Source organism: Lithobates pipiens, unplaced genomic scaffold (assembly GCF_037356315.1).
Source record: "Lithobates pipiens isolate NorthernLeopardFrog02 unplaced genomic scaffold, aLitPip1_a1.2 Scaffold_22, whole genome shotgun sequence".
Lineage (NCBI taxonomy): Eukaryota > Metazoa > Chordata > Amphibia > Anura > Ranidae > Lithobates > Lithobates pipiens.
The window spans coordinates 297,126,876-297,154,859 of record NW_027507784.1 but is presented as its reverse complement, the minus strand read 5'-3'; the positions used below and the strand labels follow the sequence as shown (position 1 = coordinate 297,154,859).

Sequence of the window (27,984 nt, the reverse complement as noted above, 5' to 3'; positions counted from 1 at the left end):
CCAGGCAGGTAGTGCCATAGTCAGTATGTGAACCAAAGACCCTAGTGCTAATCACTATCCACTGTTCTTGCCCTATCATTATCATTTTTTTTTTTTTTTTTTTTACAGTTCTGCCACCTATGGGACAAAGTAGTTCTACATGGTACATGTAGAACTTTGTCCCATATTTATAAGTGCTTTCTAACACCAGTTATGTGGTGTAACCTGTCTCCCTCTCCTCCTGCTGCGGCCAATCCGACCATAGGAGGGGGGATGTCAGCCTCTGCATTCCTCTTTAAATAGGGGACAAAACTGTAAAATATGATGGTAGAGATCTTCTTTTAAGTTTCTGTACTTCTTCATATGTAGTTTGCAGGAATAAAAAAAAGGGAATTGGTGTTAGTAAACCTTTTTGCCATTGCATTTATTATACATGCAGGTTCTGTGCCAGTGTTGCTTGGCCTATACCAGAGTGTTGTTCTCTTTCAGGACTATGTGGGCATGAGAGGGATCATGGCTGTCCTTTGTGCGGTCTTCACGCTGCCAGTCTTTGCTCTCCTGGCTTTTACCTTCGTCCCTCCGCTGGTCTCTACCCTATGGCTTGGGGTGACATATTCCTTTGCTGCGGTAAGGCTATAATGGTTCCCTAATTACAGCATGCCATTCACAAGGACAATTTACATAAGCTTGTGGGTATAATTTAGTTACTGTAACGATGACAATTTCAGGGTAAATTCTGTCAAGTGAAAAGGTACCATGGACAGGTAGCTATAGGCAATGCAAAAGTTCCTAAAATCAGCCAGTCATCCATTGTGTAAGTGTATCGGGTGTAAAGCAAATAGATGGAATGGAATGTCATTGCTGACAAGTGGACAAGAAGTTTACCTTTAACTGGAGAAATAAAACAATTAAGGGAGAGAGGGTGGTAGTGGAGGTAGGTCCCTTTGGGGAGAGCTGGATCTCAATCCTAAGTGGATTTGGAAGACAAAGGTGAAATAATGACCAATGCCACGTACACACGACCAGACTTTCTGGCAGAAAAGGTCCGATGGTATTCCCGATGGACTTTTGACTGAGTTACAACAGACTTCCGAACGAACGGACTTGCCCACACACGAACTGACTAAAGTCAGTTCAAAAGTCCGTTCGTTTTGAACGTGATGACGTACGACAGGACTAGAAAACTAAGTTCAATAGCCAATAGCTGCCCTTGCGTCGTATTTGGTCTACAGACTAACGGTTTTCCCGATGAGTATTGAGTCCATCGGACAGATTTGAAACCTGTTCTATTTCTAGGTCCATCAGAATTTGTTTTAGAAAAATGATCGGATTATCCCACACACGATTGGAATCCGTCGGACCTATTCTTCCGGAGAGTCTGGTCGTGTGTACGTGGCATTACAGGTTTCTGGAAAAGTCCGCTAAAGGGTAGTTTTGATCCCAAGTCAGCGTACATGATTGCATTTTTTTGGGATGGTTTAGTGAGGATTGCAGATAATTGTGAAACCTGTGTTTTTTATTTTTATTTTTTTTCTCCATTTATAGATAGATGGATAGATAATGACTTCAATGCTGAACTCTGGAAAGGGGGGCTTGTCTAGCTCTATGCGCTGAAAGCAGGAGTCAGCTGTCAGTCATGCAGGTGGATCCTGAAAATATGGCAAAGATAAATCGATTACAGGATTAGTTTCATACTGTATTGCACTTATTGACTGTATGCATCAAAAATGACTAGGAATTTGGTCATGTGATCGCTGTGGAAGATGTAGGTCAGATTGGCTGAATTAGCCCTTTCACAGAGATTGCATGACCCAATTCTAGACTGTTGCTTATTTGAGGGGACCTGGAGCAGTATTTCTCCAGGAAATATTTTGTTTCCTAGTTATGCTTAATTTGATGGTCCAGAAAGACTGGTAGTACAGCTTTATGTTAAAATTAGTGTTGGTTAATTTTTATGACCACGATATATTAGTACATCCAGCGTTCACCTGCTGATAATGTTTGTTTTCTACCCTCAGGCCAGTATGTGGCCCTCTATCCCTCTCGTGGTCCCACAAGCGACCCTCGGAACAGCCATGGGCCTGGCTACCTCTGTGCAGATGATTGGTATTGGAACTTCAAATCTTATTGTTGGCAGAATCCTTGGAACTAAATCCAGGTGTGTCCAAAAATATCTATATATGGCATTGACATTTTATATAAATCCATCACATCAGTCCCTGTCCATGTGGCGCTTATACTTTAACAATCTCGCTACCATCATTCACAGACACACATAGGCGATAGGTGTTTGTGAATAGGTCAATTACTGTACCTGTATCTTATGGGTGCAGGGAAGAAGTATTTATTTTATTTATTACAGGTACTTATAGTGCTGTTAAATATAGTGCTGTTAAAATTTACGCAGCAATTTACTTTGATGTGAATGTACAATCTCTGCTCTCAAGGAGCTCACAATCTAAAGTTCCTAAATCACATTCATACACTAGGGCCAATTTAGACAAGAGCCAATTAACCTACCAGCATATCTTTGGAGTGTGGGAGGAAACTGAAGTACCCAAAGGAAACCCACACAGGCACAGGGAGAACATGCAAAATCCAGTCAGGTAGTGCCATAGTTGGGATTTGGACCAACGACCTTAGTGCTGCCAGGTGGATGAAGTGCTAACCCCTTAGCCAATGTGCTGCCCGGGAAGTTTGTATACACATCAGGGGATTTGTAAATACAATGTTGATTAAAATCATGGTGGAAATTGTTCAGTTCTAATTATTTGATTTCCTTCTGTCTCTAGTGAAGCGAAGATCCCATTGTGGCGCTGGCAGCAGATGATGATATTCATGTTGGCGAATACCATTGCTTGTATAGTGACCTCTGTGATTTTAAACGTAGTGGATAAGAAACAGGTAATTACAAGTAGAAGATAACCAAGCTCAACCGCACAATTGAAAAATACTTGCTGAGATTCGGTGCTCAGGCTGGGGGGATCCCCACTTTGAACATCCAAAGTAGAAAGTAAGCCGGCAACTCAATAACTCCTTGGTAATATCCTTTATTTGACTAAATCATATACGCAGGATCAATGCTGACCTGTTTCAGCTATTACAGCTTTACTCCTAGCATTGAGTGCTATGAATAAGGCTGTAATAGCCAAAACATGTCAGTATTGATCTTGTGTATAGGATATTACCAAGGAGTTATCGAGTTGCCGGATTAGTTTATGCTTTGAAGAAACAGATAGTAGCTGTTAGAGTTAGAACGCTGATTCATGACTGCATAGAACTCTGAAATACTCTATAGAATGATGTGAGCAACTAGACACTCTATAGGAAAACAAGCGCAACCAGCCACTGTATAGAACACAGGGAATCTACCAATAACTACATAGAAAACTGATTTTGTGTACTAATTAAAGAATGTATTGGTCTAATTGATTTCTGAAAGTTATGACAGTTTGATCTAATTGATCATTACATCAGGGGCGTACCTAGAGCATTTGGTACCCGGGGCGGATCCTATATCTGGCACCCCCCCCACCATAAAATGTAAAAACACCCACTGTGTCCCCTGCATACCTCTGCATCCTTCAATATCTTTTTGTCACTACTGTGTACCCCCCCTCTCCACAACTGCACCTCTGGACCCCTTTAAATTACACAGCAGCCTGCACCTCTGGACCCCTTTGCATTACACAGGACCTTGCACCTAAGGACCTCTTTACATTACACAGCAGCCTGCACCCCTGGACCCCTTTACATTACACAGGACCTTGAACCTAAGGACCTCTTTACATTACACAGCAGCCTGCACCCCTGGACCCCTTTACATTACACAGCAGCCTGCACCTCTGGACCCCTTTACATTACACAGCTCTTTTACCTCTGGACCCCTTTACATAACATAGCACCCTGAACCTCCTGACCCCTTTACATTACACAGCCCTTGTACCTATGGATCCCTTTACATTACACAGCACCCTGAACCTCTGGACCCCTTTACATTACACAGCCCTTGTACCTCTGGACCCTTTTACATTACACAGCACCCTGCACCTCTGTACCCCTTTACATTACACAGCCCCTCACAGCTCTGGACCCTCTGCATGTTACACAGACCCCCTACAGTGCAGACCCCCCTCCCTACCATACAGACCCCCATCTACAGTGCAGACCCCTCCCCCTACAGCGCAGACCCCCCTACAGTACAGAATCCTCACCTACAGTACAGACCCCCCTACAGTGCCGAATCTTCCCCTACAGTACAGACCCCCCCCCCCTCTATAGTGCAGGACCCCTTCTACAGTGCAGGACCCCCCTACAGTGCAGAACCCACCACAGTAAAGAACCCCCCTACAGTGCACAGCCTCCCCTAAGAAACCATAGTGTACCTCGAGCCCAAGGCAGCGGCATTGCAGGGGGGAGGTGCGAGCAGCACCCGATTGGAGTGTCACCTGTCGGCTCAGCGATCCGGGACCCGGCGCAATAATCCCCTTCTCTCTGTGGTCGCGTGACTCACGTCGCGCCGTTCTGATCAGTCTCGGCAGCGGCTGTCACAGCCGAGCAGCGTGAAGCCGCCTCCCCCTCCTTGTCTACACAGTGCTGTGCATGGAGGAGGGGGAGGCGGCTTCACTCTGCTCGGCTGTGAGTGACAGCCGCTGCCCGAGACTGATCAGAACGGCAGCGTGACGCAACCACAGAGAGAAGGGGATTATTGCGCTGGGTCCCGGATCACTGAGCCGGCAGATGTCACTCTCCACTCGAGTGCTGCTCGCACCCCCGCCCCCCCCCCCCCCCCCCCCTGCAATGCCGCCCACTGCCAGTGCCTCGGGTTCTCTCTGTGTGGACTGCGAACCCGAGGCACGGCGCTGTCTCCTCTTTAGTTGCGGCGGGGGGGGGGGGGGGGCGCTGGCCTGAATCCCCCCCCCCCCCCCAGTGTGTGGCACCCAGGGCGGCCCGCCCCCCACTTAGTCCGCCACTGCATTACATCAGATGAATGTATCATTGCATATGGCCAGCATTAGAGTCATGGCACACCTGCAGTTTTTCTCTCTTGAGGTTATTTTCTGTGGCAATCTACTGCTGGCTACAATACGTTATACAGCTACAGATTACTGGTATGATATGATCATGAAAAGTTGCATTTGATAACATGATCAGGTACTGGAGCAGGTGTGCATAAAGCCGATGGCTCAGGGCAGTAATGCGGCATTCGTGGTCCCTTTCATTGAGGGATGTTTGTTTTTTTCTGCAACGGGAACTGTAATGCAAGCTATCTGTACTGCTGTAGAATGACTCATGTGACCTATATAACCATGTATTATTACATCTCTTGCTGATCTCTTCTTTCTGCGTGTCACCAGGGAGGCACACTGAACAAGATGTCAAAGCGAAGACCTCAGATGGAGCCCGAATCTAGAGATGACGCTGACAGAACATCTCTGCTGAATGATGAAGATGATCGCAACTCTATCAACTAAATTCAATTCTCACCAAACCCAACGTAAAGGAAACCCACTATGAGATTTATACGATGGTTGCTATTGCAGATATGTCCTTAAAATGCTAGTTCCCTAGATTCATGCTGACCCTGGTCTTTACTTTTTCAAGTCGCAGACTGGAAACAATTATGGGTTTAAGGATTTCCGATTTCTCATTTGCTGCCTTGCCAGTCCAGGTCATTTAAGCATTGGCGCTAAAAACAGACAGACAATTAGCATTTGCAGAAGAGGACCAGAAATGGCAGTCGGCATCTTTTATCACATGACCGGTGCACTTTAATGCCTCCATAGCTTCTTTCTAATCAACAATACATAAAGCAGGGCAGTGATAGTATTACTCAGCAAATCAGTTATAATTTCCCTATACAGGTTGTAGAAGTGTTAGGTGTATTCATTGAGGAAACAGTAGACACAACTCCCATTCAGGTCCCGGGCTGTATTTACCATAATGACACTTGTGAGCCAGTACCATGTAGAAGTGACTGGAAGGCTGCACACTTCTACTACATAGCTGGGAGTCAGGAGTAAAAATGTAAACAGACTCCAGGCTGCTACAGCAGCCGGGAAATTGTTTACAAGCCACCACTGTCACCGATGTAGTTGGTGGCAGCAAAAACTTTACAGTTCAGGAAATCCGACGCTATCATTCTTTTCTGTTGTATATTGATCCCCACCGCCTGGAAAGCAGTGTGTTGTGTGTGTTTTATTTTTTATTTTTTTTTATTTCATGGCCGTACTGCTGCTTTTTAATTTACCCCCTAGAATCCTTATATTGATTACAAATTTTACAATCGGTATAAATTGCACATTTGCCGAATGAGTGTTGTGGTTGGATAAGACCTTTATTACCAGAGACCTTTATTAGTAGCAGTGTGGAATATACATTCTGTTCTGCTTGATTGAAAGCAGTGGGGCGAGTTAGATGGTTGGTAATTTTCTTCCCTACTCCATTTCACTTCCTGTCTTGGTGACACCCAGGGCATTGTTGTCAACTGGATTGATTGTGTCCATTTTCTGGTGTCCACTGTTCATGCATTCTTTTGGAAACACAGTGATTTTGGTAGCAATGAAAACGTGGCTGTTGATCAAATCCTGTTTGGTTGCAGCTCCACTTTACAGCTCCAGTATCTGAGTGGATTTGATTTAAATCAAGTCAATTTTAAATCCTTCATAAAAATGCTTGATTTAAATAAACTCCATTTAAATCATAATTTTGAAAGGGCAACTGTCATCTCTATCCTGCAGCTGCTCCTCCTCTGACCCGCTGTTGACTCACCGACAGTTCCATTCACTTTAATGCGACGGCTGGTGATGCGGTAGTGACACAACAAGGTGAGGTAAGGGGTGGCAGCAGATGAGTTGATGCCCGCTGACAGGCACTGCCATGATGGATCTGAAATAACAGGTGCTCTTTAAATGTAAGGACGTATTCTTGCTGGTAGTTAGAATCTTTAATATTTGAAAACAAAACAAAGATTTCCTATTTGGAATAATAAGCTGTCAGGTTGGTAAAACAGTGATATCCGAACCGATTCAATCATACAGTTTGTAGTGTACATAGATTTGCAAAACAATGGGATCATGGAATATTCCTGAACTTTTGTTTTAGCTTGTGGTTACTGTGAAATTGTGTGAATGCATCAATGCGGTGCATGTTGGGCGGCACAGTGGTGTAGTGGTTGGCACTCTCGCCTAGCAGTAAAAAGTGTCACTGGTTCGAATCCCAACCACGACACTACCTGCCTGGAGTTTGCATGTTCTCCCTGTGCCTGTGTGTGTGTTTCCTCCAGGTACTGTGGTTTCCTCCCACACTCCAAAATGCAGGTAGGTTAATTGGCTTCTGTCCAAAATTGGCCCTAGTATATTAATGGGGACCTTGGACTGTGAGCTCCCTGAGGGCAGGGACCGATGTGAGTGTGCAATGTACAGGGATATGGACAATTGTAGACTTTCACCCAGGTTGAACTGGATGGACTTGTGTCTTTATTCAACCTTACTAACTATGTAACTATGTTATCTCAGCTTGAAGAGCTTGGATTCATTGAATGAGTTCACCAAAATAGTAAATATTGCAGAATATACAGCCTCATGCTACATAACTAAGCTCAATTTCATGCTGAATAAAGTCAAATTTCTTAAGTCAAAACACCCTGAGAGATGACTGGTCCCCCCTGACAGGAAACCCAATCAACAAAGCCTTAAAACCTCAGCCTCCCCCTGTACTCCTCAGTTCTTGATTGTGTTTCCCCACAGTGAAACCGTTAATTTTTTTTTCTTGAGAGAGACCCGAGGCCTGGGGCTGGTGGTTTCCCCCTGGGAGCCGAACCACAAGCTTGTGAAGCTTTTTGGGTCTGGTAGGATATCTTTCCTTCCTGGGGGGTCTACCTTTCTCTCAGGGACCCTTTTGAGTACTGAAGGACACTGGATACACTGGGTACCCAGAACTTCAGGGACTACATTCCTGTTCCCTCCCCCTTATCTGACTGGGGGCATGTTCAATAGGGGAGCTGGCAGTCAGTTTTTTTTCCCATAGGGAACGGCGGAATCCACATTGGTGGCTCTTGCGGTGTTCCCCGACTCCTGGCGGCTCCTGCTGGGTTGCGTGGATGGCTGGCAGTGAGGAGATGGCGCCTGTCAGCAGTTCTCCTACAGAGGATTGAGAGCCCGGTGCCATCTATCTGGCGTTTGGAAGAGGAATGATGTGGCTTCCCCTCCAGCGCCGGAAGTAACATCGCTGCATTACAGCATCGCTTCCTGGCTTCAAGAAAATGAGGTGTTTTTCGTTCAGGAGCAGAGGTCTGGCTGGCAGAGGAACAGGCGTCCACACCCTGCTCTTGCCAGTCTGGTCAATACCTACCCACTTGAGGACACAAGCGGTGTGGCGGATGGAGCGAGAGAAGAGGCCCGCAGCGGCTACAGCTATGGAGAAGACCACGGGGGGGAGTCTGCCTAGCTGTCAGGGGTTATGGTTCGGGGAGTGGGCCCCGACTCTTACCCCTGCGGGACACAGCTTTGCGCTTATTGTAAGTTACCTTGTGTGTCTTTTTACAGGAGAGGATTTCACTGCCCAGGGCGTTGCCAGCTGTCCTATAAAGATTCCCTCCCACTCTAAAAGATGCGGGTACTGTAGCGATAAGTTACCCCAGGACCAAGCTAAGCCCTTTTGCTACAAATGTATTCACAAATTAGCAGGGAAAGAAACATTTCAGGTCATAAGGGACTTTCTCTCTGTACAGACAGAGATACTCTCAACTCTTAAGGTCTTCCAAGAAGCTTTTCAGAACCCCTGAGATCTCAGGATTCTGAGGAGGAAGATAAGGCTGTGGCTCCTGACCAGAGTTGTTCTGATGAGGGCTTAATAGAAAGTCAGGAGGAGGAAGACTCCAGACTCAGCAGACATATATTTTTAGCTGACGATATGGAGGGGCTCCTAAGGGAAGTGTATGCGTCAGAGGAAATACAGGAACCCACAGCCCAGGTGTCTGCCCAGGACAGAATGTATAGAGGCTTGGTTAAGCCCCAGGCCAAAGTTCTCCCGGTTCACCAGGCCCTCAAGGATATCATCCTGAGGGAGTGGAAGAAACCTGAAAGAAAGCTTTTGAAGTTTAAAACGTAGGTGTCCCTTTCAGGAGGAAGAAGAGAGGTTCTTTAAAACACCTAGACTAGATGCTTCCCTGGCGCAGGTGTCCAAGCAGTCTGACCTCTTTTGAAGATGCAGGCAACATCCGAGACCAGATGGACCGACGAGCCGAGACCCTCTTGCGCAGGGCCTGGGAAGCCAATGCAGCGGCTATGAGTGCTGCATTGGCTTCAGCTTGTGTGACGAGGAACACAGACATGTGGATCGCCAAACGAATGGATCATGTGTTACGGACCTCCAAATCCAAACAGGTATTGAACTCTTTAGAGGTGATAGGAAGAGCAGTAGCCTACCTGGCAGATGCCGCAGTCGAGACGGTGCGTACAACTGCCAAGACTGGTGCCCTGTTCAATTCCACAAGGAGAGCCTTGTAGGTTAAGACCTGGGTTGGGGGACAACTCTTCTAAGACTCGGTTGTGTGGCTTTCCATTTGAGGGTTCCCTGCTTTTCGGCACAGGGTTGGATCCGGCCCTTTCTAGATCTACAGAAAAGGGCAAGAAATTTCCCATTAAACCTAAGGACAGGGGAAAAAAAATTGAGGCCCCCAGGATAAAAATTGGTTTGGAGATAGAAAGGGTACTGTTAACAAGCGTTTGAGTCAGAAAAGGCAAGCAGAAGGGAGGTCGCCTCTTCCCCAGCCAGAAGTCTGCCGACAAGGACACCAAGTGACGCAAGGGTAGGGGGAAGACTTTTCCACCTCCTCTCTGTGGTAAAAGATTACTCAGAGTCCCCACATCCTCCAGATTGTAAGAGGGCTACAGGCTGGAGTTTCTTTACTCTCCTCCCCCAAGTTTCCTTTTAACCCACTTACCCAAGGATCCTCTCAAGGCAGCGGGTATCTTGCACAATGTCAGCGAGCTGGCAGAGCAGGGAGTCAGTGCCAGTTCCTGCAGGACAATGCAGGCAGGGATTCTATTCGCACATCTTCATAGTCCCAAAGCCCTCAGCAAGGTACTGTCTCATAATAAACTTAAAGAGCCTAAATGCGTTCCTGTAGTACAAGAGGTTTTGCATGGAAAGCGTTTATACTCTCAGAAAGATAATGATATTCTTGAAGGATGCCTATCTCTGTCTTTCCAGAACACCAGGCTTTTCTAAGGTTCGCAATCCCCTCGGAGCAAGGAGTGCAGCACTGGCAGTTCTCTACCCTACCCTTCGGACTGGCTGCCAGTTGGAGAGTGTTTACAAAGATTCTAGCAGAAGTGGTTGCTTTCCTTCATCTCCAGGAGGTAACCCTGATCCCCCTATCTTCATGACAAACTGGTTTACAACCAGAATCGAGATCTCCTTCTCTCTGACCTGGCCAAGGTAATGAGTTACCCAGGAGTCTCTGGATTGGATCATCAGCCAGGAGAAGACCTCGCTGGTTCCTGCTCAGACCAAGATCTATCTAGGATTCCTGGTGGATTCAACAGAACAGAAGCTTGTTTTACCCCAGGGCAAGGTAGAGGGCCTCATTTCAACGGCAGCATCCCTTCTAAAATTAGAGGAGGTCTCTTACAGAGGGATCATGAGAGTTCTTGGACTGATGACATCCTGTATCCCAGCGGTTCCATGGGCTCCGCTCCATTCCAGGACTCTCCAGCAATTCCTCCTATCCTCCAGGGATGGGGAGAGAGGAACGCTGGATGACAGGGTTCCTGTTTCAGCAGAAGTAAGGGAGTCTCTACAGTGGTGGATCTACCCTCAGAGGCTGCAGAAGGGCCACCTTTTTGGCGTCAACTCCAACCCCTCAGGATAACAGCGTATGCAAGCCCCTTGGGTTGGGGGGGCCCAATTAGAGGAACTTTCGAGCCCAGGGTGCCTGGAACCAGAGTCAGAGGAACACTTCCTCCAACTTCTGAGAACTCTTGGTGGTCAGAGAGGTCTTAAGGGCCTTCGAAGAGAGAATCAGGGGCCGAGAGGTCTAGATCCTTTCCGACAATGCAACCGCGGTAGCATTCCTGAATCATCAGGAAATCGCCAGGTCTCGTGCTCTTCTGACCTTGGCTCTGGAAATCCTCGGGTGGGCAGAGCAATGAATCCCCTCTATTTCAGCTGTACATATAAAGGGGGCATACAATGTTGTAGCAGACTATCTCAGTCGGCAGCCGATTCACCAGGGGTGTTCTCCCCTGTGTGCCGGTACTTCGGCAACCCAGAGATCGATCACTTCGCCCGCAGAAGGAACAGAAGAGTGAAGAGATTCTTCTCACTCTGGAAAGGGATTCAGAGTGGTTAGACGCACTGGCCCAAGTTTGGGACTTCCGCTTGTCATATGCCTTTCCCCCTTAGTTCTAATCCGAGGATACTGCAGAAATTAAGTCTTTCAGAGGGCAGACTGAGTCTGATCGCCACACGGTGGCCCAAAAGGACCTGGTTCCCTTCCCTGGGAGATTGGTCCATAGCTCCCCCCTCAGCATCTTCCAGTCCGGCAGGACTTCTTCTTTTAAGTAGGAAGCCGGTTACCAGGTATATTTACACAAAAGTCTGGGGAGTCTTCTTGCGCTGGTGCCAGGCAAAGGGACTTCCCAACGAGACATCCCTGCCATCCTGGACTTTCTCCAGGATGGCGCAGATCAGGGGCTGGCGACCAAGACACTTAGGGTTCAGGTTGGAGATTTGGCTCTGGACCCTCTGGTTAAAAGGTTCTTGTCGGTCAGAGAAGACTACCCCCAATGCAGATGAGCAGATATCCGCCCTGGGACCTTACTTTAGTTTTGGAAGAGCCAACCAGGGCACCTTTTGAACTATTGGCTCTTATCCCTCTTAAGTTCCCTACCTTTAAAATAGCTTTCCTGCTGCCAGTTAAAAAAGCCAGGAGGATAATCGACATTCAGGCATCCCCGATTGACCTTTAAAGCACATTCCACTCTGTCTCTTGCGACCTTTTGGGCAGAAAGGGCCGGAGCATCGGTGGAGCAGATATGTACAGCAGCTACATGGACAAGCCAGAGCACCTTCCTGAGACATTACAGGGTGGATTTGCTGTCTCCTCAGGATCTGTCGTTTGGTAGGAAGGTCCTACAAGCTGTTGTCCCTTCCTAAGGTAGGCCTCAGCTACTTGCCCATCTCTCAGTCCTGGAAGATGACTTGAGTAAAAATTAAGTTACACTTACCGGTAATGGTGTTTCTGGGAAGTCTTCCAGGACGGCAGGCCTACTTCCCACTTACTCTTTTTGGTATGTTGGGGTGTATCACTCTCGTGCACTGGTGTGGGTCAATACTTTTTCACAACTGAGGAGCACAGGGATGGGCTGGGGTTTTAACTTCTTTGTGTTTCCTGTCAGGTGGGACCAGTCATCTCTCAGGGTGCCATCCTGGAAGACTTCCCAGAAACACTGTTACCGGTAAGTATAACTGGTCATTTTTTAATGTATCTTAAATAGAAAACTATCTTTAGATAGATTTTCACTCCAAAAACATTTTAATAAAATAAATATGATAAAAAATCTGGTTTAAATAAAAAAAAAACAGAATTTTTTATTTTTTTATCCACCCTGTCCAGTATTCTCTTTAGCTACTGACTTTTAATATGAGGACATTTGTCTTTCCAGGAAGCCCGCAATGTCTTCACCCGAGCTGGGTTTTTTTCGAGCTAACAGCTCGTTTCCTACAGTGCATGCTGCGCTTTGTGAATGGTCCTGCAGTCTTCTGAGACCTGTGATGCCCCACAGAGGGCTGAGGGGAGTTGCACTTGCTCACAGATTGGGTGTCGATCTGACCAGAAGTGGGAGCGGGTACCTGTCAAAACCAGGTACCCCCTCCCTTCCAAAAAGTGCCAAATGTGGCAGTGGGGGGGGGGGAGAAAACAAGCGGAATTTCTCCTTTTAGGCAAAGTTGCGCTGTAGCATGAAAGCACTATAGATTTCCTTAAATTAATACTGTTTGCAGATTTGAGTGTACATGGCTGGAAGGGACCGTGTGTACGGGAACACAAAGAACATTGCATTGTCTGAAACGCCATTGTGCAATGATATAGAACCATATAGCTGCTAATACGGAAAACCCATACTACACCCCAATCAGTGTTTGTTCTATGCTGAGCTAGGACATTTGTGCAGGGAGCTTGTATAGGAAAAGGCTGCAGTTTATAGAAACCAAATTAAAGCAGAAACGTGTGAAAAAAACTTTGCTGTACGAGTGTGACAAACGTTCCTCAGCCCCAATGAAACTTGCTGTATTTTGCGTAATATAATTATCTCCGATGATCTTATGTGGAATTTTTTTTAATACCTCGACTAGGAAAAAACGCACTATGGCCACTAGATGTCACTTAATCCTAGATAATTATATTACAAATTATATGTCATGCTTCATTGAGGCCATGTAAATGTTTGTCAGTCGTACAGCAAAATTTTTATACCTAGACTACCAAATATGAGCTGTTTTTCCTGTATTAGTTGTGATTCCGTTGAGCTATTTTTGATTGCCGCTTCCCTGCTACACTATAAAATGGTGGCACCGTTGTTCCCTACTACAGGTTTCTTTGTCACCTTTCTAATCTTTTGACTACAAAAGAGCATCCTCACATGGTTGAGTTCCCCTTTAACTGTCAAAATTCCTCCAGCTCTTAGCCCCAGTTCCTGAAATGATATATTTCAGTTTTATCTTATCAGTTGGCTACCATTTGTCTGCATTTCTGCTTCTTGGTATACTAGTAATTGTGATGGTTTTCTGTATGCAGGTGGCCAGCTGTTCATGATTGAGCGTGATGGGGAGGGGGACTGAATGTTGCACCTCTGCAGAGAAACTGCTGCTTCCACTAGAAAGCGAGGGTCCTTCTCTGCTGCATGCCAGCAGGGGGATGATCTTTTCTATCCAGGTTGTGGCTGCCTTCTAAAGAAAGTGAACTGTAATAACTAAGATCACTTTTTCTAACATGTTACTGATGCACCAGCCCCAGCTCCCTTGTTCTGAAAGGTGGGGAGGAAATCTTCTTCGCCCCCCACCCCCTGCTAGCTGTCACAACCTGCAAAAAAACACAGGCATGCGGGGCTCCGGCCACATCATCCATTCACAGTTTTCTGTGAATGGGAAAATGGCAAGGTCAGACAGCCATTGCGGGTGCTGTTGAGCGCTGTGGTAGTTCATGAAGTCTTCCTGTCAGTGTAACTGCCTGACCATACCGGAGGTATGGGCGGAAAGATGCACAGGCAGTCTGCAGGACTTGTGGCATTACACCCAAGATTTTCTGATTGTGGGTGCAATGCTTTACATACCCATTACAAAAAAAAGAATAAATGCATATTATTTTTATTTATTTTTTACATGCAAAAAAAAATGCAATTCTTTTTGTAAATGTGAACTTATCCTTTGACAACCTTTTGTTGGTGTTTCACCTCTGCAGAGAGAACACTGCTCCCACACAGAGCAAGGGTCCTACTATAAAACATGCTAGCAGGCTTGATTATGGTCAGGTTGCAGTTGAAATTCATGGGTTTGTCTTGCTTTGGGAGTCCATGCTTGTAACTGTCAGCCTTGCAATGCCTCATGGGACTTGTAGTTTCAGAAAAGCTGGAGAGCCACAGGTTGAACACCCATGCTTAACCACTTACTGACTAGCCGCTGCAGTTGTATTGTGGTAGAATGGCAAGGCTGGGCAAAACGACGTGTTGTAACATCGCTTTGCCCTGTGGCCGCTAGCGGCACACACGCCCCCTGAGCCTATGCGAGTGCTCGGCGGTCACGGTTGCTGCTGACACACAGAGACCCGGATCTGTGTGTGTAAACAGTTTCTTGTTCTCTGAGGGGAGAACAGACAGATCATATGAACAGCGCTCTGTCATCTCCCCTGCACAATCCCCTCTGCCCTCAGTTAGAACACACACTAGGGAACACAACCCCTTGATCGACCCCTAGTGTTAACCCCCTTCCCTGCCAGTGACATTTTTACAGTAATGAATGCATTTTTATAGCATTGATCGCTGTATTAATGCCAATGGTTCCAAAAATTTGTCAAAATTGTCCGATGTATTCGCAGTCCCAATAATCGTAGATCGCTGCCATTACTAGTAAAAAAGAAATTATAATAAAAATGCCATAAAACGATCCCCTATAACTTTTTTGCGCAAACCAATCAATATACGCTTATTGCATGTTTTTTTTTTTTCCCCAAAAAATATGTAGAAGAATATATATCGGCTTAAACTGAGGAAAAAAAAATGTTTTTTATATATATTTTTGGGGATATTTATTATAGTAAAAAAAAAAAACATTATTTTTTGTTTGTTTATAGTGCAAAAAATTAAAAGCGCAGAGGTGATCAAATACCACTAAAAAGTTCTAAATTTTTGTGGGGGGGAAAAAGGACATCAATTTTGTTTGGGTGCAAAGTCACATGATCGCGCAATTGTCAGTAAAAGTGACGCAGTGCCGAATCGCAAAAAGTGCTCTGGTCAGGAAGGGGGTAAAATCTTCTGGGGCTGAAGCAGTTAATGTAATTCTGTCTCTGTCTTCTACTGCAAAGCCATATTGTTTATTCTGCATTGTGGTTAATCCAGCAGTTGGCCAATATTTGGAGTTCTGGTTGGTTATATTGCAGCTGGCATGTAAGAGCAACCACTCAGTAATGACATTTGTTTTGGATGGAATTGTCCTCTAAAAAAAGGTTGCAGTAGCAGCTATCTAATGTAGCCATTATAAGGCATTTCAGCTATTGAACCCTACGGACTAAGGCTGGATTCACACCTATGTAGTTTTAGTGCTTTTTGCAGATTTGCACTACAGTCCATGTACCATGGTTTCCTATAAAACATGTTCTGTAGTGCAAATCTGCAAAAAGTAAAGTAAAAATACCTAGGTGTGAATCCAGCCTAAGACTGGGATGCCATTAAAGTTCATGTGTCTGTGTAAAGGCAGGTGTCCCAATACTTTTGGTGATATAGTGTGTTTTAATTAAAGTGTAACCACTCCATAATTACATTTTGTTTTGGATGGAACTGTACAAAAAAAAAAAAAAAAAAAGTTGAAGAATAAGGCATTTCAGCCACAAAGTACATTGACCAGAGTGTTGTGCCAAACTTAGAGGAGCATGATTGCTTTTGGCCATAATATGTTGTAATTCACTCATCGCTTTGTGTACCAAGATTAACCTTGTTGAACAAGCTGTACAAAGGATGAGTCCTATCTTCAATCTTATACCAACTAATTTAGTTGATATTTTTCTAACAAAGAGGTGAAAGGCTTCTCATTGGTGGCTGCTACAGACCATTGTTTACAAAGTAACCCCCCCGGGGTGAAAGTCTTTTTTTTGCCAACAGTACAGGTCCAGTTTATAGCCAGTACTTGCAGCCACTTATACTTCTCTGCTTACCTCCTACCAGAAGGGAGAAGAATTTTCAACATTAAAAAATGTCCCCCCAATTCCTGTGACACATTTTGGATTTGTCAATTTTCAGCACTGGAGACCATGGTCATCAGGACCAGTAGGGTGGGATCCCTTCAGCAGGGACACTGATCGTATTAAAAAAACCTTGTGTAATCAATCCATTGAGAGCGGCAAACCAATGTCTTTAAAGTTCAATAATTAGACCAGTTACATTTAAAAAAAAATTAAACCAATGCATCTTGGGGGCCAGAAAACATCCCGCTACACGTGGGCTTGGAACAATTAACTGGAGTGTTTGGTGGACTGGAAAATCCTCCTGGGCAGGTGTTTCGTCAGAATCGGCGACCCATCGGAAATTGTAACGGAAGTGACATTCAGCTGCCGCCATCTTGCTACACCCTGCACTCGGCCACAGTAAACATTCAGGGTGAAAATGAGCATATTCAGCTTTGAGCGATTATGTTATCAGGTCTGGGAGTATCTCGGGCTCTCCCGTGTCTTTCCCTTTTTACATGTATCTGGTCCTGCTGGATCGGTGCACCACAACCTCTGATTTTTCCATTGGCATAATCGTGGACTGCTAGTTCTGCTCTTGCTACAGATTGGTCTGCCTTGGAATATTTTTGAGGCCACCAAACATTCCTGTACGCTATTTTGAAGGGGGGGGGTTGTCCCCCCAAAATGCATTTGATACCTTTTTTGTTCTTTTACTGTAGCTGGTTTAATTACTAAAAACACTGGACTCCCATGACAGTTTGGCGCTCTCCTTTGTTTGATTTATCTGGGGCCACCTCCTCGTTTCGGTGGGGAGTTGCCAAATGCGAATGATCAGATTCAAGCAAGAATCCCTTTTATCATCTGAAAGTTTGTGCCCAGCACCTCACTTTTACTACTTTCTGAGAAATAAAGACATTGCATGGGTTCTAATCCCCCTACTCTATCCAAAACAAAATGTTTTGTAAATAGATATATTTTAAAGTAAACCTGTGTAAGCTCTGCATAGATATCATAGGTTTACTTTGACATGTGCATATGTACTACCAGTATCCTGTGTTCATTTTCCATATAATCCATTATGTTTTTATCTTACTGTAATTGATATGTTTTGTATGATTTACTATTTTACAAAACTTACCGTTGTGTTGAATTAACTACAGTACACAGAATTACTCCTCTGGGGTCCGAATACCACTGGCTGGGAACTCTGCTGTAGGCAGTGCCTTCACCTCTTTAGATTCAGTGTTCTATATCCCTCTAAGGGGAAATGTTTGGTTTTTATAGTGATTTTTTTTTTTTTTTTTACTAAATAAAAACTGCTTCAATGTGTTTTTGTTTGTGAGTCTTAAGAAAATTCACACGCTCATTAAATTTAAAAAAATATATTTTTTTTTATTAAGAGGTGCATTATGGTAACAGTATAAGTGGCATCAGGCTGATGAATGCAAAAAATATCACAACAGCAGCATTTGTACATTTAGTATACAGCAAAATAACAGACTATAATACATGCCCAGCAAGACTAATGCCCTGTACACACGACCGGTTTTCCTGTCGGAATAAACTATGAAGATTTTTCTAGCCAATAGCTTCCGCCTTGTACTTGCTTCAGAGCATGCCTCGTTTTTGGTCCGTCGAAGCAGCATACAGACAAGCAGTTTTCCTGATGGGATTTGGTTCCGTTGGAAATATTTAGAACATGTTCTATTTCTAGGTCCGTCAGAATTTTGTCGTAAAAAGTCCGATGGGGCATACACACGATCGGAATATATGATGAAAAGCTCCCGTCTGACTTTTTCTGTCTGACATTCCGCTCATGTGTACACGGCATAAGGCCTCTGATAAACAGGTATGTCCAATGGCACCAGTGGGTGGCACCTTATGATCAGATAACTGAGAATGCAGATGCAGATTTCCGGCTGCTGTGATGGATTTGCAGGACACCAAATACTGCAGGTGAATTACATCCATTTATTTATTTTTTTTATTTTAATTTTTTTTCAAATATAATTTTATTCACTTCCAGAGGGGTCGACGCTCCCCAGTACATATAGTAAAACGTACATACAGGGCTTACAAGAGAAGCAGTACAATAAACAGGTCATGAGGCAAGAAATAAACATACAGTCTGTCTGTGTACATGCATAAAAAAGAAAGAGGAAAGTAGTACCGGAGCAGGAGTCGACCCCTACGCCCCCCCTTCAAGTGAGAGTGGGGGGGGATGCCCCGAGCCACTGAAAAAGATGGCGAGGGGGAAACAGCGGCCAACAAGAAGGGTGAGGTAGAGGGGTCAGGAAAGAGAAGGGGGGAGTGAGGAGGGTAGAGAAAGAGCATAAGAAAGGCTAAAAGGGCAGATATGGACATGATGGTGGCCCTGGCCACCCTCCCAGTCTAGATGATGGAGGAGGATCAGGACGCCAATAGGCGTTGACCCTCCGCCGAGAATATGCACCAGATGTCCCAGGTCTTTTTAAAGACTTCTTGTTTATGTTGCGCCGTGTGAGTCAAGTCCTCCAGTTTCCGTACGTCTTCCACCCTCCTCAACCAATGTGTCACAGTCGGGGGGGAGTGATGTTTCCAGTGTAGAGGGATGCACGCTTTAGCTGCATTGAGGAGGTGGCAGATTGATGAAGCAGGAAGAAGGCCGCCTCATTCTGAACCTCATATTCCGTTAATTTCTGAGTAATGCGGCGGACCTCGTCCCAAAACCCCCTTAGTCTAGAGCATGACCAGAAAACATGGAGCAGAGTACCCTCCTCCTCATTGCAGCGCCAGCACCGGTCCGAGGATGAAGGGAAGCACTTACTCAATCGAGAGGGGCTCAAATACCTACGGTTAAGGACCTTAAAGTTAGTTTCCTGGATTTTGGTGCAGAGGGAGGACTTAAGAGCTAAAGTGACAATGCGCTGTGCCTGTGTGGCAGAGAAAGTACATTGAAGGTCTCTTTCCCATTTGGTTAGGCAGGGTAAACGTGACGAGTCCCGTGGTGTGGATAACAAAGCGTAAGTCTGAGAGAGGATGTGGGTCAACGGTTCCGTACCTGAGCATGAGGTCTCAAACGGGAATAATTGTTGCCCAAAGTCCCGCGGTCGTGGTAAAGAATGAAGGAAATTATGCAATTGTAGGGCCTATCAGAGTTCGGAGATTGAAGGCCAACGTCCATCGGCCAGAAATTTGGCCGCATGATCGTGACCAGAACCTCTAAGAGGTGCGTAGTCAGCATGGTGTAGACCCGGTTCGAACCTCGGGTGACCAAGGATTGGAAGTAAGAGGGATACGGTTGACCAGAGGGACTTTTGAGTGGCGGCACGGTGACTCTGCGTCAGTGTCGTCCCTATTAGGGGATGCGTCTTCAAGGCTGTCTGAAGGTCCTTATAGCACCATAATGCTCCGGACAGGGGTATGCGGGTTTGGAATTGTTCTACAAGGATCCAAAGTTTGGAGGCCCTATTTTGTCTCCAGTCGAGAATCCGTCCGAGATGTGATGCTAGGTAATAGCAGCGAATGTCAGGAAGTGCAAGGCCTCCCCACTGCTTGGGAAGTGTCATTTGAGAGTAACGTAGTCTAGGTTTCTTATTAGCCCAGATAAATTTGGTAAAGAAAGCCTGTACCTGTTTAAAAAAGGAAGAAGGGATATGTATGGGCAATGCTTGGATGAGGTAGATAAATTTGGGTAAGATGGTCATTTTGAGAAGGTTGCACCTCCCAAACCAGGAGTGGAGACCTCCGTTCCATGTCTCAAGAAGCAATCGGGTAGTTGTCAGTAGGGGCGGGAAGTTAAGTTCGAACATCCGGGAAATGTCTGCCGGAATTTTCGTGCCTAGATATGTGAGGGATGTGTCGGTCCATTTAAGACTAAAACTGGCCTGCAGGTCCGATAAGGTTCGGGTAGGGACTGCCAATCCCATGGCCTCCGATTTAGTAAAATTTATTTTTAGGTGGGAAATCATCCCATATTTCCCAAACTCCCGCAGTAGGTTTGGCGGGGACACGGGGAGGTTCATCAGGGAGAATAGGAGGTCGTCTGCGTATGCGGAGATTTTACAGTGTGAATTACCGATTTAGAGCCCAGAGATATCTGGATTAAGTCTAATGGTACATAGAAACGGATCTAGGGACAAAGCGAAGAGTATCGGGGACAGGGGGCAGCCCTGTCTCGTCCCATTCCTGATAGGAAAGGGGGTCGACAGAACTCCGTTTGCCTTGACTTGAGCAGAGGGGGCCGAGTAGATGTTGGTGATCCATCTCATCATCTTCTCCCCTAGACCTATGTGTCTGAGAACAGAAAACATGTAGTGCCAGTTGACCCTGTCAAATGCCTTCTCGGCATCAGTATTGACCAAGAGGCATGGGACTTTGCGGGTATTTGCTACATGGAGCAAATTCAAGACCTTTATAGTGTTTTCTCTTGCTTCTCTGTTGGATATGAACCCCACCTGCTCTAGATGTACGAGTGATTGTAGATAGTACGCTAATCTAGAGGCAAGTATTCTAGAAAACAGTTTCAAATCCAGGTTTAGCAGGGAGATCGGTCTGTAGCTGCCGCATTGGTTGGGGTCTTTCCCCTCTTTAGGGATTAGCGATATATGGGCTCTCAATGTGTCCCTGGGAAAGTCAGTTCCTGCACCTAGGGCATTAAAGAAAGACACCAGGTACGGCCCCAAAATTGGGAGTAGTGCCTTTATAATATTGGGCGGTGAAGCCTTCCAGACCCGGGGCTTTATCCGCCTTCATGGCATTCACAGCTACCTGAAGTTCCTCTAGAGCAATCGGAGCTTCCAGTACTGCCTGGGCCTCCAGAGGGAGTGAAGGGAGTCGGGAGTCCGCGATATAACTATCTATCTGCGATTGCGTACAAGTGGAACTTAGTAGATTGTAGAGACTTGAGTAAAATTCACCGAAGGCCGTGGCAATTTGCTGCGGGGTGGAGGCCCATTGGCCCTGTGTATCTATCACCTGGGGGATATAGGACGCTGATTTAATGGCTTTGATCGACTTGGCTAACGTCTTCCCGCATTTGTTTCCCGTTTCGTATGACAGCCGACGTGTGAACTGTACCGCCGCTTTCGCCTTGTATTGGAGAGCTTCCGTGATTTGTGTGCAAAGTGTTGACAATTCAACTTCTAAGCCCCTGTACGTACACACGGTCGGAGATTTCGACAACCAAATCCATCGGATTTTGCCCATCAGATCTTGTCCGAAACTGTTGCATACACACGGTCGGAACTAAGTTGTCGAAAAATCCGATCTTTCAGAACGTGATGACGTAATTTCATTACGATGGGACTACATTCAGGCTAGTACCCAATAGCTTTGATGTAGGAATTTGATCTGAGCATGCGTGGCACTTGGTCCGATCAACATTCTCTACACATGATCGGAGTATGTCCGATCGAACCAGTTGGTCGGGAAATATTTCCAACAAGTTGGAAATTTGGGTCCGGCGGATATTCCGACGCATACCACACACAGTCGGATTATCCGACAACACAGTCTGATAGGACACATTCCGACGGATTCTCAGATCGTGTGTACAAGGCTTAAGGGTTGCGTGGGGGGTATGTTTATGTTTAGATTCCACAGAGGCCAGCCGGGTGAGTAAGTGAGCTATGTGCGCATTTCTTTTCTTTTTAATGGTGGCTCCATGTTTGATAAGAACACCCCGAATAACTGTTTTATGGGCTTTTCCTGAAAATACAGGTTAAGTTCTTTGGAAACATCCGCAAGAACCTCAGGGACCTGCAGGAGGCTTTCATTAACTGCCAAAATGGGGACCTGGGCGAGGGGTGGTCGCTAAGAGTGTAAGTTAAAGAGATGGGAGCATGGTCGGACCATGTGATCTGACCCAAAGCGGTAGAACTGACTGAGTGCAGCTGATCGTGTGGAATCAGGAAGAGGTCTATCCTGGAATAGACTTTATGTGGTGGGGAGTAAAAGGTATAGTCCCTTTCTCCGGGGTGTTGGAGTCTCCAGACGTCTATTAGTTGGGTGTCATGTAAGGTCTGTGTTACACCTTTCCTGCAGGTTGGTGGCGTAGAGGAAAGTCCGGAGGACGTGTCCGAAGCAGGGAACAAAGGAACATTAAAATCGCCCCCTAGAATTAACTGGCCTGTCTTGACCTCCATAAGTTTGGAAAGAGTATGTCTGAGGACAGTGTCTTGCTGGTCGTTGGGGGCATAGAGCGTGGCTAGTGTGAATTGTGCTTCCCCCATTTGTCCCACCAGGAAAAGGAATTGCCCCGCTGGGTCGATTGTAACCCCTTGGCACTGCCAGGGTAGTTTGCTAGAGACCAAGATAGACACCCCCTTGGATTTAGAAAGGGGGTTAGTGGAGTGATATACCCTGGAATAGTATCTGTTCTGAAGTAGGGGGAGTTTGTCATTTCTAAAGTGAGTCTCTTGAATAAAGGCTATGTCCGCTTGAGAATTCTTAAGGTCATGGAGGAGCATACGTCTCTTTTCCGGGGTGTTTAAACCTTTAGCATTTAAGGAAACCACCTTGACGGAGGCCCCTGCCATGTCTCAAGAGTGGGGTGAGAGAAAGTAGAAGGGGTACCCCAAGTGGGTAATGCAGAAGACAGTCGCAGGGGAGAAGAAAGGGTAAGGAAGGGGAGAAGAGAGAAGAAAAGAAAAAAGGAAGGGGGGCAGAGTCTGGGGGGCGGAAGGGTAAAAGACTCCCACCACTCCGGTACTTCCGGGGGCGGTTAGAAGTTAGCTAATGGGAAGACCTAGTCTCCAGTAGTGTACAACTCCGGATAACCGGGAGTACACAATGGCCTATGTGGGGTGAGGGCAGACAGGGGACCGGTGGCGAGCCCCCGGGCCTCCCACCCAACTCGGCGCACTCAAAAAAAAAAAAAATACTAGATGCTGAGCATAAACCAAAAAGAAAAAGGAGAAGAGGAAACCTAATGAGGAACAAGCAGATATGAGAACACATCCAACATAAAACAATAATGATCCGCATTTTTGATCCGGGGCCCAAAGTAGGGTGCGGATACCAAACTGCGATATAATTTTGTAACTTATGGCAAAACAGAGACCTGGCACTTGCCGCAGAACACAGGCGGCTCAATATCCCCGCAACAAAAAAAAGGAAGGGGGGGGAGGAGAGGGGATGAGGGGGGAAGGGTAGCGGGGGGGGGAGGTGAGGGGGGAAGGGTAGCGGGGGGGGGGAGAAGGGGGAAAGGGGAGAGGGGGGTGAAGGGGGAAGGGGGGGAGATAACCGGATCGGCCTTTGCCGGTAGGTCTGGTGGAAACCGCCAGACATCCAACCCTGCACTTGGGGGGAGACTCCACAAATGGGCCCCAAGGACCCCACAGCCCGGAGAACCCCGCCCACCCCCAGAACCCGGAAGATAATCCGGCGGGGACACAGAGCTCCACCAGTACCGGGGGGGGACACCCCAACCAGCCCGGAGCCAGCCCCCCGCCCAAACCCCCCCCCCCCCCCCTCCAGGAGCAGACCACCATTTTTATTTTTTTTATTACAGGCACTGGTCTGAATTGCTATAGCACATCATGCAGTGCCACCCAGGCACTTTCACGGTTAATAGCATTTGCAAAATACAATTTAATTGGCTACCTTGAGTTAATGAACATTTGCCTTGCTGTAGTATGCCTGATAAAAAGTGTGACTCAGTCTACCCATAGCCTCTCCTAATGATTGAGAATCATTTGAATGAAGACATATGGGCAGGGTATAGTGTCATGATCCGATCCAGCAAACCTATCTTGCACTTGGCTTATATTGAAAGGAAAAAAAAGCTACCAACTAGGGATGATCTTAACCTGGATTCACACTAGTATGTGCAGAACACTGCATGTGATTCGCACAGGAAACACACCGCATTTCTATGCACATCACATGGGATGTCTGTGCGGTGCAATTTGAGCCATACATTTTGTATAGCTCAAATCACATCCACACCAAAATGGTGCAGAAACCTGAATCGCATTCATTGCGATTGTGCGATGTGATTCTGGCAATCACTGCATTTTGCGATCTGTTTCAGGGTGTTGGTAATCTAACATCAACACCTGCTGCAGATTGCATGGAGGCCGTGTGATTGCTGTGCGGTGAAACACAGCAAATCTTGTGTGTTTCCTGCATCGCATCAGTGTGAAGCAGGGCTTAGGTGTGCGCAGATCCTAGTCCGAACCCACCAGGAAGCAGTCACCTGTACTGGGCCAATCATCTGCAGCCAGGGCATTCCTCCCCTCGTAGCTGTGTGTATACAAGGGGTGTGTATGTGTGCAGTTGTGAGATCAGGAATGCCTTAACTACTTATGATTGGTCCAGTATATTGACAGCTTCTTGTCTGGCTCACTCAGGTGGGTTTGGACTAGGATTTGAGCATGCCTGAGCTCATCCCAACTACCAGCATTCACAGATATGTAAATGAAAGATACATAGCAGAGGAAAGCAAAAAAAATCCCAAGAAATTCTTTAAGTATGTAAACAGTAAAAAAGGAAGGACAGACCATATTGGCCCCATAAAGAATGAGGAAGGACATCTGGTTACAAAGGATGGTATGATTGTGACAGACCTAGCCGGGAAAGAGGTTATTGAATTTATTCTTCTCCTCAGTCTTTACGAGGGAATTGGGGGGGCTTCAGTAATCAAAACTGCAGGGTTTATCCTCATGACACATCACAGGAAGCACCACCATGGTTAACAGAGGATAGATATAAAATTAGACTTGGGAAACTTAACATTAATAAATCACTGGGACCAGATGGCTTGCACCCGAGGTTACTTAGGGAACTCAGTCAAGTAATTGCCAGACCATTTTTCCTAATTTTTACTGACAGTCTACTGACTGGAATAGTACCAAAAGCCAATGTAGCCCCAATATTTAAAAAGGGCCCAAAATGAATCCCTGAGAATTACAGACCTGTTCGCCTAACACCAATAATATGCAAGCTCTGGGGGGGGGGGGGGGGGATGATAAGGGACTATATACAAGATTTTAGTAATGAAAACTGTATAATTAGCAGTAATCAGCATGGATTCATGAAGAATCGTTCTTGCCAAACTAATCTATTATCCTTCTAAGAGCAGGGCAGTTGCCATCTAGATCAAGGAAGGCCCGTAAACGTGGGGTATCTGGATTTTACAAAAGCATTTGACACCGTTCCCCATGAACGTTTACTGTACAAAATAAGGTCCGTTGGCATGGACCATAGGGTGAGTACATGGATTGAAAATTGGCTACAAGGGGGAGTTCAGAGGGTGGTGATAAATGGTGAATACTCAGAATGGTCAAACGTGGGTAGGGGGGTCCCCGCAGGGTTCGGTGCTGGGACCAATCCTATTTAATTTGTTCATAAATGACCTGGAGAATGGGGTAAACAGTTCAATGTCTGTATTTGCAGACGATACTAAGCTAAGCAGGGCAATAACTTCTCCACAGGATGTGGAAACCTTGCAAAAAGAGCTGAACAAATTTATGGGGTGGGCATCTACATGGCAAATGAGGTTCAATGTAGAAAAATTTAAAATAATGCATTTGGGTGGCAAAAATATGAATGCAATCTGTACACTGGGGGGAGAACCTCTGGGGGAATCTAGGATGGAAAAGGACCTGAAGATCCTAGTGGAGCGAGTACAAAGAAGGGCAACAAAGCTAATAAAGGGTCTGGAGGATATTAGTTATGAGGAAAGGTTGCGAGCACTGAACTTATTCTCCCTGGAGAAGAGATGCTTGAGAGGGGATATGATTTAAATTTATAAATACCGTACTGATGACCCCACAATAGGGATAACACTTTTTCATGGAAGGGGGATTAACAAGACTCGTGGCCACTCATTAAAATTAGAAGAAAAGAGGTTTAACCTTAAACGACGTAGAGGGTTCTTTACTGTAAGAGCAACAAGGATGTGGAATTCCCTTCCACAGGGGGTGGTCTCAGCGAGGAGCATCGATAGTTTCAAGAAACTATTAGATAAGCACCTGAATGACCGCAACATACAGGGATATAAAATGTAATACTGACATATAATCACTCACATAGGTTGGATTTGTGTCTTTTTTTCAACCTCACCTACTACCGGTATGTAACTATGTAAATGTTTTAAGAGATTGTCGGCTAATAAAATAAGAGACAGGCTCTGATTGCAAATGGAGCCATTTTTTAAAACCAAGCTTCTGCAAATGTTAAGCGTCAATAAGATCACTGACCCATAACTTATCTTGAAGTCTGAGAACCATGGCTTCCATTTGAGTTTTAGGTACAGTTCCTGAGAGTCCCTTCTAAAGTAATCTTGTTTCATAAATAATCGTTATCAGCAGCAGGAAAGGCAAGTTGATTTCTTAAGCCAGGGGTAGGCAACCTTTTGAGCACAGTGTGCAGAAAAATATTTACAAAGAAATTGAGAGTGACGATTTTCTAACAAAAAAAAGTCAACTTCACACTCAATTACGAAAAGGATTTTTTTTATAAATGAAATACTGTAAACTACTTGAGTAGTAGTGAGAGATGAACATCCTGCACTCACGCCTCAGATGAGCCCATCTCCTGCAACTCCACACCTCAGATCACTGTCCCCCCTGTAAATTTGTTTCACCAATGTTCCCCCTTTCTCATCTGCCCCACCAATGTTCCCCCTTTCTCATCTGCCCCACCAATGTTCCCCCTTTCTCCTCTACCCTATCACTGTACCTCCTGCACATCTGTCCCACCTCTGTCCCCCCTGCACATCTGCCCCACCAATGTTCCCCCTTTCTCATCTGCCCCTTCACTGTACATCCTGCACACCTGCCCTGTCTCTGTACCCCCTGCTCTTCTGCCCAACCACTGTAACCTCCTGCTCATCTGTCCCACCAATGTACCTCCTTTCACATCTTCCCCACCGATCTACCCCCCTGCTCTTCTGTCCCACCGCTGAACCCCCTTCTCATCTGAACCACCACTGTAACCCCCTGCTCATCTGCCCCATCACTGTATCCCCCTGCTCATCTGCCCCATCACTGTAACCCCCTGCTTTTCTGTCCCACCACTGAACCCCCTTCTCATCCCTCCCACTTCTGTACCTCCTTGATCTTCTGTCCCACCACTGTAACCCCGCTGCTCATCTGCCCCATCAATGTACCTCTTTTCTCATCTGCCCCATCAATGTACCTCTTTTCTCATCTGCCCCACCACTGTACCTCACTGCACCCAATCTCTTCCCCATCACAGAAGCTGACAATTGCAGCTACAGCAAAGTTATAGAAGCAAACAATGTTTCCCATCTTTTACAATGTGTGGGGGCACAGTGCCTCCCCCTCAATGCAGGTGAGGTGTGGGGAATTCCGAAATTGGAATGCATTAGTGTCTCACTGACACTTCCCTGCGCTGCTCTGCTGATGGGGAGGGAGTCGAGTGCCGGCAAAAGAGGCTTTGAGTGCTACTTGCAGCACTAGTGTTGGGGGTTGCTTACCCCTGGTCTATCAAATAAAATTAATTTACGTTTTTGGTTGTATCATGACAAAAATGTGCAAAATTTCAGGGGTATGATTACTTTTTCAAGGCACTGTATATTGGGATTGTAGGAGGAAATTGATATGTACAAACTCCAT

The 27,984-nt window shown here is 45.9% G+C and overlaps 2 protein-coding genes across 2 annotated transcripts in view; both read left to right on the top strand.

Moving 5' to 3' along the window:
• Positions 1–5,551, top strand: part of LOC143924748 (lysosomal dipeptide transporter MFSD1-like) — a 28,245-nt gene extending 22,694 nt beyond the window's left edge. Inside the window, exons 11-14 of the mRNA XM_077449182.1 lie at positions 469–606; positions 1,998–2,137; positions 2,772–2,883; positions 5,337–5,551. Coding sequence (XP_077305308.1) covers positions 469–606; positions 1,998–2,137; positions 2,772–2,883; positions 5,337–5,453 — 507 coding nt within the window. The 3' untranslated portion in view covers positions 5,454–5,551. The remainder of the gene's footprint in view (positions 1–468; positions 607–1,997; positions 2,138–2,771; positions 2,884–5,336) is intronic.
• A 2,888-nt stretch (positions 5,552–8,439) lies between these two features.
• LOC143925732 (lysosomal dipeptide transporter MFSD1-like) overlaps positions 8,440–27,984 on the top strand; it is a 75,127-nt gene continuing 55,582 nt past the window's right edge. The window contains exons 1-4 of the mRNA XM_077450184.1: positions 8,440–8,497; positions 8,735–9,086; positions 9,158–9,365; positions 22,121–22,221. Of these exons, the coding sequence (XP_077306310.1) occupies positions 8,440–8,497; positions 8,735–9,086; positions 9,158–9,365; positions 22,121–22,221 (719 nt within the window). The remainder of the gene's footprint in view (positions 8,498–8,734; positions 9,087–9,157; positions 9,366–22,120; positions 22,222–27,984) is intronic.